The 17750-nt window shown below is 35.7% G+C and overlaps 1 protein-coding gene across 1 annotated transcript in view; it reads left to right on the top strand.

The window, feature by feature from the left end:
• Window positions 1-17750, top strand: part of GDPD4 (glycerophosphodiester phosphodiesterase domain containing 4) — a 108084-nt gene that overhangs the window by 44124 nt on the left and 46210 nt on the right. The window contains exon 10 of the mRNA XM_034995146.1: window positions 8333-8489. Coding sequence (XP_034851037.1) covers window positions 8333-8489 — 157 coding nt within the window. The remainder of the gene's footprint in view (window positions 1-8332; window positions 8490-17750) is intronic.

Here is a 17750-nt window from a genome sequence, read left to right as displayed (position 1 = left end):
TCACTATATTGCACACCTGAAACTAATATTACACTGTATCTTAACCCTACTGGAATTAAAAAAAAAAAAACAAAACACCTTTCCTCTTTTCTCCCTTCCCTCAGCCCCTGGTAACCACCATTCCAGTTTCTGTTTCTATGACTTTGACTACTGTAGATACCACATATGAGTGGATCATACAGTATTTGTCTTTTTTGTGACTGTCTTATTTCACTTAGCATAATGTTCTCAAGTTTCATCCATGTTAAAGCATGTGATAGGATTTCCTTCCCTTTTCAGGCTGAATAATATTCTATTGTGCGTATATAATACATTTTACTTATCTATTCATTTGCCGATGGACATTTGGATTGCTTGCACGTCTTGCTATTTTGAATAATGCTGCTATGAACAGGAGTCTACAAATATATTTTCTAGACCTTGCTTTAAATTCTTTTGGGCATATACTCAGAAGTAGGAATTGCTGAAACATACAGTAATTCTGTGTTTAATTATCTGAGGAAATGCTATGCTTGGAGAAAGGGATTTTTAAAACATGTATATAAAATCCTGGGCAGACCTTTGTGTAACCCATGCATGAAACCTTACAGAAACAACACAGCAGATTTGATAACTGAATGTTGGTCCGGAATACCATCCGGGTTTTAGATTTACTTCTGGGTAGCACATAATGGGAAAGGCCAGAAAAGCATTGCAAAGCCTTTGAAAACTAAACTGACTTTGGAACTATGGTCTACAAACGTGGGCCAGGACATGTGTGCCTAATACATTGACTGCTAAAATAAATATAAATAGCAATGAGGATTTCATCAAAATGCCAAGGATACAGTCCAAAGTTTTCCTCATCCCAAAACCTACAAAAATCTCAGCTTGAATGAGAAAAGGCAATTAACAGATATCACCACCAAGAGAAACAGATGTTGGAATCATCTGAGAGTTTTAAATCAGCTGTCATAATGTATCTCAAACAAATTGTGGACACTCATTAAGCAAATAAAACAGTAGAATGTATTAGCAAAGAAACAGAAGGAATAAAGAAGAACCTATGGAAATAAAATTTCTTTAGAGAAAAGAAAGTGATTTAAAATGTCAACTTGTTTATATATATCAAATCATTATGTTATACATCTTAAACAAATACAATGACATGTCAGTTATATCTCAGTAAAATGAGAGGAGTCACCCTCTTAGCATTTGAATTCCTCCCTCATTTAAAAAACAGTTTTAATATGGCTTCCAGAGTATCATACTGTCCTGATTTTCTTCCTTTCTGGATTGTTTCCTAAATGGTTTTCTTTGATCACTCCTGCCATCTCTTCTTACTCTCAAAATTGTGGAATTTTTGATAAAATATTTAAAAAGGAAATCTCATCTCTACCCCCAAAGTGAACTTGTTTTGACAGTGTTCACCCCATTTTGTAAAATTGCAAACATGTTGTTTTAATGATATGTCAAATTTGTTTATATGAAACTTTCATTTGAATATGATATTTTTAAGACACAGTTGAAAAGGAGGCGTGTCTATATGTCAAAAGCAAGTAATATAAAGTGGTATTTAGCATCTAAGAGAGAAAGCCTATGGGAGACCCTGATAAGAATCTATTGCAAAGACTCTTGGCTGCTGAAGGTTTATTTATAGCATAAAGGCCCAGTTAGATACCCTCACTAAGCGTGGAGCAACACCTCTTAGAGAACACTGAGTCATGTTTTCTGAAACAACGTTGACCTCATGTGAGCCAAAAGGAGAAATGTTGACTCACTGGGAGTCAAAGGAAGCTGAGGCACAGAGGCTGAAAGATTGCAGTAAGCTTCGGTGAGATTTACTGCCCCATTCCTTCCCCACCAACTCAATTCTTACTTAATATTTTAGGGGAAATAAGTGTAAATGTTGTATTTAGTGTGTGTGTGTGTGTGTGTGCGTGCGCGCATGTGAACATTATGTATGTGTGTAAGAGAGAGAGTTCAGTAATTTCTTTCAGTATTGCCTACCCTTGAACATCCATGATGAACAAAATGTCAGATATTTTAGTACAGATGTGCCATGCCAAACCATAACAGAGCCTGAGGCAAAAGGTAAAGTCTGTAATTCTGTCTGTATTTGAAATTTAATTATTTTGTTTGTCATGGATTTTTTCATTTATATAATTTTTAAAAGATTTATTTGATAGAGCATGCATGCAAGAACGAGCAAGGGGTGGGGCAGAAGGAGAGAGAGAGAGAGAGAATCTCAAGCACACTCCCCGCTGAGTGCCGAGCTGGATAGGGAGCTCGATTCCAGGAGCCTGAGATCATGACCTGAGCTGAAATCAGGAGTTGGATGCTCAACCAACTGAGCCACCCAAGTGCCCCATCATTAATTTAGATTTTTTTAAAATATTGCATTAAAACAGTATTTATCTTGATTACTGAATATTTGGCACCTTCCTTCCATTTTTACACCTGGTGCACTACTATTTTGCTATCTATTTTTCTCATTTTTTATCTCACTTTAGATTAATGGAGTACTTTTTACGACTTTATCTCCCCTTATTAGCTATACTTTTTTATTTTTTTAGTGGTTGCACTAGAGTTACAATATGATGTTTAACCTCTCACCTCTGACTTAAATATTATACAGTTTTTGTGTGTAAAATACAAATCTTTTAACAATATACTTCCATCTCATCTCTCCCATCGTTTGACCTGTTACTGTCATGAATCGCACAATACATTGTTACTAATTTTTGTTTTAAATGGTCAGTAATCTTTTTTAGAGATTAAAAATTAGAAAAAAGTTTTAAGTATTCACTCATGTATTTATCTTTTCTGGTACTCTTCATTCTTTTGTGTAGATTCACGTTTCCAGTTAGTATTTAGTTTTTGCCTAAGAGTATCTTTTAATTTTTCTTAGAGTGCAGGTCTGTCGGAAAAACAGTCCTATCTTTTATTTCCATGAAAACATTCTCATTTTCCTTTTATTTTTTTAAATATAAATTTATTTTGTGCCTTAGGGTGATATTTGTGTGCTAGAAACATTTTACTTTGATTGAAATCAAAATAATTATTCAGTTTATTAAATTCAGAACCCTTGTTCTTAAGCTTTTAAATTTAGCTTATAAACCTTATTCCCACTCCTGGGTGGGATATGTGTGACATTCTTCCAGGAAGCTCCCAACTGTCTTAATATTAATGCCTTGCTAGAGGGAAAAATAACCTTAACTTGACAACAACAAGGCCTGGGTATCCTGTGAGTCTTCTTTAACATATGAAAATCCTTTTGAAACCTCCCTTTTCCTTACCTCCCCCAACTCCCAAGAATGTAATCAGCCACTCCTCACAGCCCCGGTGCAGCAGGTCTTTCTGCCCACAGGTCCTGTCCCGATGCTTTAATAAAACTACCATTTTGCACCAAAACAAAACAAAACAAAAACTTACTCCATTTATAAGTCTAACTTTTTTTATTAAGTTTTAAAATTTTAATTCCAGTATAGTTGACATACAGTGTTAAATTAGTTTCATGTGTACAACGTCATGATTCAGCAATTCTATACATTACTCAGTGTTCACCATGAGAGGTGTACTCTTAATCCCCATCACTTTTTATCCCCTTCCAACTTGAAAGTATATACTTGAAAGTATATAACGGGCCACTCCTCGTGACCCTAGTGCAGCTCTTTCCACCCACGGGTCCCGTCCCTGTGCTTTAATAAAATCACCTTTTTGCACCAAAGACATCTCAAGAACTCTTTCTTGGTCATTGACTTTGAACACTAACATTTCCCACATCAAATTAATCTTCAATAAAACAGGAAAGAATATCTGCTGGGAAAAAGTCTCTTCAACAAATAGTGTTGTTGGGAAAACTGGTCAGCTACAAACAAAAGAATGAAACTGGACCACTTTCTTAAACCATACATAAAAATGCATTTAAAGGGGCGCCTGGATGGCTCAGCCGTTAAGTGTCTGCCTTTGGCTCAGGTCTGATCCCAGGGTCCTGGGATCCAGCCCCGCATGGGGCTCTCTGCTCAGTGGGAAGCCTGCTTCTCCCTCTCACACTCTCCCTGCTTGTGTTCCCTCTCTCGCTATCTCTGTCAAATACATAAAATCTTTAAGAATTAAAAAAAAAAAAACATTTAAAATGGATTAAAGACCTAAATGTGAAACCTGAAACCATAAAAATCCTAGAAGACAGCACAGGGAGGAATTTCTCTGACATCAGCCATAACAACATTTTTCTAGATATGTCTCATTATTTTATGTATGGTGTATATGTTATTTATATATATATATATAAATTTATATAATTTTTAAAAGACTTATTTGATAGAGCATGCATGCAAGAAAAAGCAAGAGTCTTTTGTGGTTGCATATAAATTTTAGGATTGTTTGTTCTAGTTCTGTGAAAAATGCTATTGGTATTTTGATAGGGGTGCATTAAATGTGTAGATTGCTTTGGGTAGGATAGACATTTTAACAGTATTTGTTCTTCCAATCCATGAGCATGGAATTCTTTCCATTTGTGTCATCTTCCATTTCTTTCATCAGTGTTTTATCAAAGTATGGGTCTTTCACCTCCTTGGTTAAGTTTATTCCTAGGTATTTTATATTTTTTGGTGCAATTGTAAATGGGATTGTTTTCTTAACTTCTCTTTGCTACTTCATTATTAGTATATAGAGATACAATGGATTTCTGTACATTGATTTTATATCCTGCAACTATAAGTCTGGTTTTTTTAAATTTTTTTTTATTAGAGAGGTGGGGGAGGGGCAGGGGGGGAGAGAGAATCTTAATCAGGCTGCTCACCTAGCACGGAGCCCAATGAGAGGCTCAATCTTATGACCCAACATCATGACCTGAGCTGAAATCAAGAGTCAGATGCTTAACTGACTCAGCCACCCAGGCGCCCCATAAGTCTAATGTTTTAACCATCATTTTTTTTTTTTTTTTTTTTTTTTTTGCTTAAACAACAGAAATTCATTTTCTCATGATTCTAGAGTCTAGAAGTCCAAGATCAAGGTGATGGTAGGGTTGGTTTCTTTTGAAGCCTCTCTTCTTGGCTTACAGATGGCTGTCTTCTCCCTCTGTGTGTGTCTGTTGTCCTAATTTCCTCCTTTTTTTAATGCTAAGTTAGCCACCATACAGTACATCATTAGTTTTTGATGTAGTTTTGAATGATTCATTAGTTGCATATGACACCTAGTGCTCATCACAACACGTGCCCTCTTTAACCATCATTTTTGAGGGCCTTTGAATAATACTTAATCCCATTTAATTTAGATGTTTTAAATTGCATTTATGCATTTAATATATTGTTTTGGTACTGCAGTTGTCTGACTGAAATATTTTCAGAATACTTAAGGAATTCTTATAAATTTAATACATTAAATGTGTAACTATAGAGACCTTAAATGCTCATGTATCTTTCACATCTATAAATGTAGTGAGATGTTTCTTTGTGATTTTTTTAACTGAAAACTGGAAATTTGAATCTAATAATGTGGTAACACTAGAAATCAGATTCTCCCCCTTCCTCAAGGTTTGCTGTGTTTTTTGTTGTTGTTATTTTTACATCACTTAGGATGTCTGTGCTTTGGGTCAATCTGAGGCATAAAATCAAGGTCTTAGGTTTTTCTGATCATTTCCTTGGGAATGCACAGTCACTTTCTAATTTTCCCCATATATGCAGCTGTTTCTAATGTGCTAGCCTGTAATGTCTGGGAAAAGGAGAAGAATGAAGAGGGGTAAAAAGGGTGCTAGTTCTTTAAATTTCCTGGCAGTCACTTTATCCTGAAAGGAAGGACTTTGCAACAGTGGGAGTAGGTGCAACAATGGTTGCTTGCCTTTCTGTCTGTCCTTCTGTGGCAAAAAGCAGCAAACAGTGACCAGAACACACGTTCCCTATATTTGGAGTACAGGTTTGTTTGTGTTACCCTGGCTCTCACCAGCTGCTGTGTAAGCTACTCTTGGAACTGTACACAGTTGTTTGCCATGTGGCTGGGGTGGGGGGTTGATAGCTGCTAATGTGCTAAGAGCTGAAATTGAGCAAAATTAACCCCAATTTATGTAAGTCTTCCTCTGGAAGTTGCTAGCTTTTTAATATACTCCAGAGTTCCAAAATAATTACATTAGACACAGTCTGCCAGTACAGTTTTGTCTTAAGTTGAGAGACAGATTCCTGGTGCTTCCTACTTTGCCATTTTTCCAGAATCCTCTTTTCTTTCCTTTTTTCAAAGATTTTGAGTTGATAGTTATTTTCCTTCACCATTTAAATATGTTATTTCACTGATTTTTTTGTCTTTTGTCTTTTTATCTTTTATCATATTTTTTTATGAGAAGTCTGCTATTTGCTTACCTTTATTTCTCTCTAAATATGTCCTTTGTTTCCCCCTCTGCCTACCTTTACAGTTTCCTTTCCTTCATCAGTTTTTGGGTGTTTTTCACCAGTTTGAATGTAATAATCCTTAATGTGGTGTGTGTATATGTACTCTTATATTTATCCTTCTTGGTATTCATTAAGATTCTTGGATTTGTTGATGTGTAATTATCATCAAATTTTTAAGATATTTTACTTTCATTTCCTCAGATTATTTTTGTTTCTCCTGTCTTTTTAGGACTCCAATCATACATACATATTTATATATATGTGTATATATATATATATAATATTACTTGTCTAATAGTGTGTTACAGGTCATTTGGATAGATTCTGTTCCTATATCTTCAAATTCTCTGATCTGTACATGATCTGTAATATCTAATCTGATGTTAAGTTCATCCAGTGAAATTTTCATTTATTATATTTTTTCAGCTCTAGAATTTCCATTGTTTTTTGTGTCTTACAGTTATGTTTTTATTATGTTCATGTTTTCTTGACATTATTTAAATACACACCTGTATTTTTGTTTTATATGATTTAATACCCTTGTTGATTCATTCTATCATCTCTTTCATTTCTGAGTTTGTCTTTATTGAGTAATTTTTTCTGGTTCTAGTTACACTTTCCTGCTTCTTCACATGTCTGGTAAATTTGGGTTACATGCTGGACATTGTGATTTTAGGCTAGGTGATATGTTTTATTGTATTCCTTTAAAGAATTTTGGATTTTTCTAGCAAGCAGTTAAGGTACTTAAAGTTAGTTTGATCCTTTGAAGGATGTTTTTAAGTTCTTTAATAGAGGCTCTAAAGTCATTCTAGTTCTAAATTATCCCCATTCTAAGGCATGGCCCTCTGGAGTCTCTGAAGAATGCCTTTGTAATTACTGAACTCTCTCTGCTCTTGCTACATGGAACTTGAAAGATTCATACCCCTGTGTGAGCTCTGCACATTGTCTTAGAACTTTCTGGTAATTTTTCTTTTCTTACAAGTTGTTCTTTGCAAGCTTTATAGTTTTACTCTGCACATATACTAATTGATATTTAGCCATACACTCAAAGGACCTCTGCATATTTCTCTGGAACTCCTCTTTTTTTTTTTTTTTTCTTCAGAGCTCCATTCTTGGTGAGACTCTATCCCACAAATTCTAGCTATCTTGACCTCTCTTTAATCTGTTCTCTTTCTACTCAAATCATCATGCTAGCTGGGTCCATTTTAGGTTCCCCCTCTCTGTGCCACAGTCTAGTATACACCTGCAAAAAGGAAGCCTGAGTAATGGAAGAGCTAGTTTCATCTGTTTACGTTTTCTCAGAGATAATCATATTGTGCTCCCAGTTCCCCACTGGGCTGAAAAGAATTATCTTCCTTATTTTGTTCAGTTTTCTAGTTGTTTATGGGCAGGAGGCAAAGTCTTAGTTCTGTTACACCCTCATGGCCATTACAGAGTTCTCTTCACAGGTATTTTAATGAGAAAGGAAGAGAGATTTTCATAAAACCGGAGATACTTCAAGGCAAATAACAGATAAGAGAACAAGGAACTTTTCTAATGATACCATCTGATATGAAAAGTCTAGGGCCAGAAATACTCAGGGCAGGTACCTACCTGGGAAATGGGTCAGAACAGGGAGATTAGTGTGGTTTTGGGACCTCAGAGCTTTGCCCCATCCCTACCCCATTCACCTTACTCTCAGGTTATTACTGTACCTACAGTTTTCTTGCTGCCAGAAAGCCCCTAGAGAGGGAAGCTACTTTTTCACCATCACTAATATGATTATTATATGTCACTAAATACTGACTTCTAGAGCATAAAAATATTGAAATCAAAGTGTAAGTGACTAGTACTTAGTATGTTTCTGAGATTTGGGAGGGAGTAAGGAACGCTAGTAAGACTTGTGACATTAATGGGCTTTCTGAGAACCTTATCTGCCAAGGTGGCTGAGTTCAGCCTTTCTCCCTCTTCTTTTCCTCTTCTGCCTGCAGTTACGATCAGATGCCTTTTCTCATGCATGACAATGACCTGAGAAGAACAACCAATATTAGGGAGGTCCTGCCAAATGCCTCCTTCACACATGCTAGCTTCTTCAAGTGGAGTTTCCTGTCGACTCTGAATGCAGGCAAATGGTTTGTACAATCACGGGTAAGACACATTCCCCAACTCAATAAACCTGCATTAAATGTCTCTTCTATATGAAGTCATGTGCTGCTCCTAGAAATAAAGGCAAGCATACACAGAATTTCATCCCAGTTTGGTAGCAGAACTATAGCACTGACAGGAGGACTTTTCCAGGAATGCAGTCAGTCTAATTGCTGCTTTCTACATTCAGTGGAAATTCTGAAGATGAACTTGTAAACTTACTTTTGTCATTTAATTCCTTTTTATCGAAGCGTTTCATTAACTTTCATTGTATCTACCATGTAGACAGCATTTTCCTAGGCATTTTGAGTAGCTCATAGTCATAGATGAGGCAGACTGGGAAACATATTTATTCCAGCCTCCTCTTCTTATCATTCAATAAATATTTATTGAGTACCTCTTGGGTACTAGGCACATGGAATACAATGGTGAATAAAACACACTCAGCCCTAATGGAGTTCACAGGCTAGAAGAGACAATTACAATACACTGTGATAAGTGCTGAACTAGAGTTAATTTTAGGTTGCTTAGGAGCACACAAGAGCAACTTCTAACTCAGTCTCAGGGATGGAGATGGGGGATTCTGGAAGAAGGAGACAATGAAGGTGTGGTAAAATATAAAGCATTGCTGTGTACAGTGTAATTTAGAGGCAAGAGTGAATGGTTCTACTTGAGAGAGTTGAATACTCGATGCAAACGTATCATTTGAGCTGAGGGAAGATCATTAGTAATGGGAACCATGGGCAATGATGGTGGTATATTTCAAAGATTACAGTATACTGGAGCAAGAATGGATATGGTGTGCATGCATGCATGTGTGAAAGAGGAAGAGAAGAATGGAGGGAAGGAAGGAGAGAAAGGTGGGTAGGGAGGAAATGGGAGATAGATTTGGAGAAGAACCTGGGAAAACATGTTGAGAGGAGATTATAGCAATGCTTAAATAACAAGTTAGAGAGTTTAGAATTATCCTGAGTATTTTAAAGTGGCTAAAATCAAAGGTCACATTTGCATTCGATAAAAGTTAAATCTGCCTTCCCAAGATAGATTAAAGAAAATAAAACAACTTAGATTCCAATTTATCATATGTCTAGGGGGAATCCACGTGACCTAGGTTATACCAATCAGATACACTCATTTGAGACTTCAATTTTGAAAATAAACATCTGAGCACAACAGGACAGCAAGCATTCACATTGCTAGCACCTGTAACATCAGAGATAGTGTGGTATGGGTATCAGCTCTCTTATCAGGTAATTATAATTAGGAAAATAAGTCTTAAGGTATTTTTAATTGTATACTTGGGCCGGAATGGAATTTTATTTATATTTTGATATTAACCCTGAGAACTTATTTGATCCTTTTTTGTGTAAAAATAGTGTTAAGTAAAGCATTATGTTAAAATGCACTTCTCGGGGTGCCTGGGTGGCTCAGTCATTAAGCGTCTGCCTTCGGCTCGGGTCGTGGTCCCAGGATCCTGGGATCGAGCCCCATGTCGGGCTCCCTGCTTAGCGGGAGGTCTGCTTCTCCCTCTCCCTCTCCCCCTGCTTGTGTTCTCTCTCTTGCTGTGTGTCTCTCTCTGTCAAATAAATAAATAAAATCTTTAAAAAAAATGCACTTCTCTGCTTTAATTTCATTCTATTAACTAGTGTTAATATAAGAGATAGCTGAAAGTAGATTTGTAATTACAGTATCTTAGAAAACTTGTTCTTATAGGAGTATATAGCCTATAAATACTGTTTCCATTTGTGAAAACCTGGTATTCCAGGTTTCTGTGCGTACATAGGCTCTCTCTGTGTCTCATCATACATGAAGAAACAGACACATACAAACTAGAGATGCTCCATTAGAATGTATATATTGGGTTAGTCAGCCATAGTTAATGTTTTGGCAAATGTGCCTTCCGGATGAAAAGGCTGATATTGTGTCTGATGCATCATGTATGACTCATAGAATCTTATTGTTAAGTGATAGGGTTAGATATGTTATTGTAATAAATTTTGGTGGGTTTTTTAAGGATTAATAGTTTTATTTTAGCATAGTTAGGTGGCATTCTTGCAGTATTTAGTTAATACTATTACTATGGCTACTGAAGAGTATCCTGAAACCTGGCGTTCCAAATATGGTTACCTAGGGGGCTTTATTTTCAGGTTTAATTGTGGAGTTTTCTTTGCTTGCATGCTGTGCAGTCAGGGATGGCTGAAGTGGTGTTGGCATGTGATTTTAAAGATTTGGAAGTTTGGATACTCTTTCATAGCAAAGGAATTGTTTTTGTTTGTGAGGATTATTCTGGTCATTCTTCACTGGATGTGTAAAATTATGAATTGATGATGGTGAGTTGATCATTATTGTTAGTATATATATCCCTGAGATTATTGGTGAAAATTAAATTGTTAATCTGATTGATAATGAAATAAAAATACAGCAGTTCTGGTAGTTGTTCCTGGAAGTTCAGCTGAGTTCCTGTTTCTCCAGCAAAATCAACATTTCTGTAGAGATTTCTTATATCTTTTTGTGAAAGTGTCATTCTCAAAATGATAAAAATATAATTCTCATGCAGGGGCGCCTGGGTGGGTCAGTTTGTTAAACGTCCGCCTTTGGCTCAGGTCATGATCTCAGGGTCCTGGGATCGAGCCCCACATCAGGTTCCCTGCTAAGTGGAGAATCTGCTTCTCCCTCTCCCTCTGCTCCTCCCCCCCACTTGTGCTCTCTCTCTCCCAAATAAAGAAAATCTTTTAAAAATATATAATTCTCCTGCAACTAGATAGTGAGCATGAGTAAAAGTTTTATTTAGCACATTAATGAAAGAACAAATCAGGATGACAAAACCCACTCAAAAGAAAAGTGAGAAACCAACATGTGTATAGTCAGTGCAACAAAGAAATGCTGAAATTAGATTGCTAGATTAGATACAAACTTTGTAAAGATACTATTATATATTATGTATATAATATATAAGATATACTACATTACTATATGATATTATATGACAATAAAGCTATACCTTTGGAGTTATCTTCTCTATCAGAAAATATCATTTGCATCTGTACTGGTCAGAAATCATTTCCATTTTTATCAGTTTTCTACAACTTAACATCTAACTTTACATAGTTTTGCCCTAATCAATAGTAAATAGTAATTCAAACAAAGTTACCTTCCCCTAAGAGTTAGATGACCCTTACACAGTTTTGTTAAAGAATGTGCTACCATGGGATGCCTGGGTTGCTCAGTTGTTGGGCATCTGCCTTTGGCTCAGGTCATGATCCCAGAGTCCTGGGATCAAGCCCCACATCGGGCTCCCTGCTCTGCGGGGAAGCCCGCTTCTCCCTCTCTTACTCCTCCTGCTTGTGTTCCCTCTCTTACTGTGTCTCTCTCTGTTAAATAAATAAATAAAATCTTTAAAAAAAAAAAAGAATGTGCTACCATGATCCTATATGGTCCAACAATCAACTTTTTGCCTTATTTGTAAGTTGAATAGTTTAACAGTCTCCTTTTGTAGTCATAATTAACTTCTATAGAGTATTTAGAGGTTCATCTCAGTGCAATGTTGTGTTATTTTGGCTTTATTAATTTCCATAAGTTCCTTGTTGTATAATCATCAAATTCAGAGCCAGATTGTGTTAAACAACTTCTTAGTCTGTCAAATTAGATTCTGTCTGGAGATTATGTATAGAATAAAAAAATTCAATTTTAATAGTCCCTATCACTCCAGAGTTCTTTTTATCACTATTATTTGCAAAATAAGAAATTAATCTCTACCAGGTTTCACCTGTATACCTACAGACATGGGCAAATTCCTCTTTTTTCGTGCTAGGCAGTGATCTTTCTTACTACCTGTGATGCTGGGACAGTGTACAACAACAGATACCAGTTTGCTGAGGAAGACTTATAAGCATGGGTTTTCAAATGTCAATTATATCTGTGTCCTTAATGGAGACTGGGGATTTGTCATATCGAGTGAATGGAATGTATTCTCAAAGATGATCCTCCAGATTTGGTCCTGATTACACAATTTGTTAAATTATATCCCAGTAAAAAGGAGGACAGATTTTTATTCAACTTATGCAAATGACTGCATTGCCATGAAAAGTAGAGACTCAGTAAAAAATATTTCTACCTTAGTTCTGTGGGGTCAGTGAGAACAAGATACTAAATACGAAGAATGTTTTGCACATGCGTAACAGAGAAAAAGTTAAAAGAGAATAGGTTTTAAAATAGCAATAAGTACTACTGGGTATTTACCCAAGGACACAGATGTAATGAAAAGAAGGGCCATATGCACTTCATAGGCCATAGCATATGGCCCTTCTTTTCATTACATTTTAATGTACATTTAAAAAGTAATTACATTACTTTTCATTGTTCATAGCAGCAATGTCCGCAATAGCCAAACTGTGGAAAGAGCTGAGATGCCCTTCAACAGACGAATGGATAAAGAAGATGTGGCCCATTTATACAATGGAATATTACTCAGCCATCAGAAAGGATGAATACCCAACTTTTACATCAACGTGGATGGGACTGGAGATTATGCTAAGTGAAATAAGTCAAGCAGAGAAAGTCAATGATCATATGGTTTCAGTTATTTGTGGAATGTAAGGAATAGCATGGAGGACATTAGGAGAAGGAAGAGAAAAATGAAGGGGGGGAAATTGGAGGGGGAGACAAACCATGAGACACTATGGACTCTGAGAAACAAACTGAGGGTTTTGTGGGGGGGTGGGGGTTAGCCCGGTGATGGGTATTAAGGAGGGCACATATTGCATGGAGCACTGGGTGTTATACGAAAACAATGAATCGTGGAACACTACATCAAAAACTAATGATTTACTGTGTGGTGACTAACATAACATAATAAAAAAAATAAAATTAAAAAAAATATTTAAAAAATAGCTGTAAGTACATACCTATCAATAATTACTTTGAATGTAAATGGACTAAATGCTGCAATCAAAAGACAGTGTGACAGAATGGATAAAAAGGCAAGACCCATCTATATGCTGTCTACAAGAGACTCATTTCAGACCTAAAGACACATGCAGATTGAAGGTGAGGAGGTGGAGAAACATTTACCATGCAAATGGATGTGAAAAGATAGCTGGGTTAACAATACTTACATCAGGGGCGCCTGCGTGGCTCAGTCAGTTAAGCAGCTGCCTTCGGCTCAGGTCATGATCTCAGGCTCCTGGGATTGAGCCCCATGTCGGGCCCCCTGCTCAACAGGGAGTCTGCTTCTCCGTCTCCCTCTGTGCTCTCTCTCTCCCTTCCCCCCCAGTAAATAAATAAAATCTTAAAAAATCACAGTACTTATATCAGACAAAACTGACTTTAAAACAAGATCATAACAAGAAACAAAGAAGGACACTATATAATCATAAAGGGAACAATCCAACAAGAAGATATAACAATTGTAAATATTTATGCACTTAACATGGGAGCAATGAAATACATAAAACTGCTAATAACAAACATAAAGGAACTAATCGAAGTAATTCAGTAATAGTAGAGGACTTTAACACCAACTTACATCAATGGATATATTATCTAAACAAGGAAAAAATTGTATATATTATCTAAACAAGGTAAAATTGACAAGGAAATAGTGCCTTTGAATGACATATTGGATCAGATGGATCTAACATAATATTCAGAACATTCCATCCCAGAACAGGAGAATACACATTCTTCTCAATTGCACATGGAACAGTCCCCAGAATAGATCACATATTTGGCCAAAAAGCCCCAACAAAGTAAAAAAGATTGAAGTCATACCATGCATCTTTTCTGACCACAATACTGTAAAACTAGAAATCAACCATAAGAAAAAAATCTGGAAAGAACACAAATACATGGAGGTTAAATAACATGCTAGTAAACAAAGGTTCAACAAAGAAATCAAAGAGGAAATCAAGAAATACATGGAAACAGATGAAAATGAAAACAACAATCCAAAATCTTTGGGATGCAGCAAAAGTGATTCTAACAAGTTTGTAGCAATACAAGCCTACTGCAAGAAGAAAAATCTCCAATCAACAACCTAGCCTTATACCTAAAGGAGCTAGAAAAAAAAGAACAAAGCCTAAAACCAGTAGAAGGAAAAAATAGATATCAGAGCAGAAATAAACAGAAACTAAAAAACAGTAGAACAGATAAATGAAACCAGGAGCTGGTTCTTTGAAAAGAGCAACAAAATTGAAAAAACCTTAAGTTGGACTCATCAAAAAACAAAAGAATTAACAAACTCAGAAATTAAAAAGGAGAAATAACCAACAGCATAAAATACAAAGAATTATAAGAGAATATTATAAAAAATTATATGCCAACAAATTGGACAACCTAGAAGAAATGGATAAATTCCTAGAAACATATCACCTACTAAAACGGAAGTAGGAAGAAGTAGAAAATTTGAACAGATCAATTCCCAGGAATGAAATTGAATCAGTAATCAAAAAATTTCCAACAACAAAAGTCCAAGACCAGATGGCTTCACAGGTGAATTCTACCAAACATTTAAAGAAGACTTAATACCTATTCTTCTCAAAATATTCCAAAAAATAGAAGAGGAAGGAAAGCTTCCAAATTCATTATGTGATGCCAGCATTACCCTCATACCAAAACCAGATGAGGACACTACAAAAAAAAAAAAAAAGGAAGAAAGAAAGAAAGAAACAAACAAAAAGAACTACCGGCCAATATCTCTGATGAACACAAATGCAAAACTCCTCAACAAAATGTTAGCAAACTGAATCCAACAATACGTTAAAAAAAATAATTCACCACAATCAAGTCTGATTTGTTCCTGGTATGCAAGGGTGGTTCAGTATTTGCAAGTCAATCAACATGATACATCACATCAGCAAAAGAATGAATAAAAACCCTATGATCATTTCAATAGGTGCAGAAAAAGGATTTGACAAAGTAAAACATCCATTCATGATAAAAGCCCTCAACAAAAGTAGGTTTAGAGAGAACATACCTCAACATAATAAAGGTCATCTGTGAAAACCCACAGCAAACGTCATACTTAATGGTGAAAAACTGAGAGTTTTTCCTCTAAGATCAGAAGCAAGACAAGGATGTCCATTCTCATCACTTATATTCAACGTAGTACTAGAAGTCCTAGCCTCAGTGACAAGGAAGGAAGGAAGAAAGGGAGGGTTGGAGGGAGGGAGGAAGAAAGGGAGGGAAGGAGGAAAGAGAGGAAGAAAGGAAGGAAGACATCTGAAAGAAAGACATCAGAATAGGAAAGGAAGAAGTAGAACTGTCACAATTTGCAGATGACATGATACTGAATATAGAAAATGCTAAAGAGTCCACCAAAAAGCTACTAGAGCTACTGAGTGAATTCAGTAAGGTTGCAGGATACAAAATCAATATACAGAAATCCATTGTATCTCTATACACTAATAATGAAGTAGCAGAAAGAAAAATTAAGAAAACAGTCCTATTTATAATTCATCAAAAAGAATAAAATACCTAGGAATAAACTTAACCAAGGAGGTGAAAGACTCATACTCTGAAAACTATAAAATATTGATGAAAGAAATGGAAGATGACACAAATGGAAAGAATTCCATGTTCATGGATTGGAAGAACATACATTGTTAAAATGTCTATCCTAACCAAAGCAATCTACACATTTAATGCACCCCTATCAAAATACCAATAGCATTTTTCACAAAACTAGAACAAACAATCCTAAAACTTATATGCAACCACAAAAAAACACAAATAAGCAAAGCAATCTTGAAAAAGAAAAACAAAACAACATCAGAATCCCAGATCTCAAGTTATACTACAAAGCTATAGTAATCAAAACAGTATGGTACTGGCACAGAAATAGACACATAGATCAATGGAATAGAATAGCAAGCCCAGAAGTAAACCCACAATTATATGGTCAATTAATCTTCGAAAGGAAAAAGTATGCAATGGGAAAGAAGACAGTCTCTTCAACAAATGGTGTTGGGAAAACTGGACAGCTACATGCAAAAGAATGAAACTGGATCATATTCTTACATCATACATAAAAATGAACTCAAAATGGATTAAGGACCTAAATGTGAGACCTGAAACATAAAAATCCTAGAAGAGAGACATTGGTTGTAGCAACATTTTTCTAGATAGTCTCCTAAGGCAAGGAAAATAAAAGCAAAAATAAACTATTGGGGCTACATCAAAATAAAAAGCTTCTGCACAGCAAAGGAAACAGTCAACAAAACTAAAAGGCAGCCTACTGAATGGGAGAAGTTCTTTACAAGTGACATATCTGATAAAGGTTACTATGCAAAATATATAAAGAACTTATACAACTCAACACTTAAACAAATAATCCAATTAAAAAATGGGCAGAAGATATTTCTCCAAGGAAGACCTCCAGATGGCCAAGAGACACAGGAAAAAATGCTCAACATCACTAATCATCAGGAAAATGCAAATCAAAACCACATGAGCTATCACCTCACACCTATTAGAATGTCTAAAATAAAAAACACAAGATACAAGTGTTGGTGAGGATGTAGAGAAGAAGGAACCCCCATGCACAGTTGGTGGGAATGCAAACTGGTACAGCCATTGTGGAAAACAGCATGGAAGTTCCTTAAAAACTTAACAATAGAATTGCCATATGATTCAGTAATTCCACTACTAGGCATTTACCCAAAGAATACAGAAACACTAATGTGGAAAGATATATGCACCCTTATATTTATTGCAGCATTATTTACAACAGCCAAATTATGGATGCAACCTAAGTCCATTGATAGATAATTGGATAAAGAAGCCATGGTGTGTGGGTACACACACACACACACACACACAATGGAATGTTACTCAGCTATAAAAAAGAATGAAATTTTGCCAATGATGGATCTAGAGGGTTTAATGCTAAGTGAAATCAACCAGTCAGAGAAAGACAAATACCATATGATTTCAAACAAAGAGAAAAAGAGACCAAAAAAAGAGCCTCTTAACTATAGAGATCAAACAGATGGTTACCAGAGGGGAGGTTGGTTGGGGGAATGGGTGAAGTAGGTGATAGGGATTAAGAGTACACTTACCATGATGAGCACTGAGTAATATATAGAATTGTTGCATCACTATATTGTACGACTGACACTAATATAACACTGTATGTTAAGTATACTAGAATTTAAAAAATAGTGCTCAAGTGTTGGGAACATACATATTTATGATTGTTTTGTGGTTTTTTTTTTAAAGAATTTATTTATTTATTTATTTATTTATTTATTTATTTATTTATTTATT

Source organism: Mirounga leonina, unplaced genomic scaffold, assembly GCF_011800145.1.
Source record: "Mirounga leonina isolate KUSES-001 unplaced genomic scaffold, KU_Mleo_1.0 Mir_92, whole genome shotgun sequence".
NCBI classification, from domain to species: domain Eukaryota; kingdom Metazoa; phylum Chordata; class Mammalia; order Carnivora; family Phocidae; genus Mirounga; species Mirounga leonina.
This window is presented reverse-complemented; position numbering and strand designations above follow the sequence as displayed.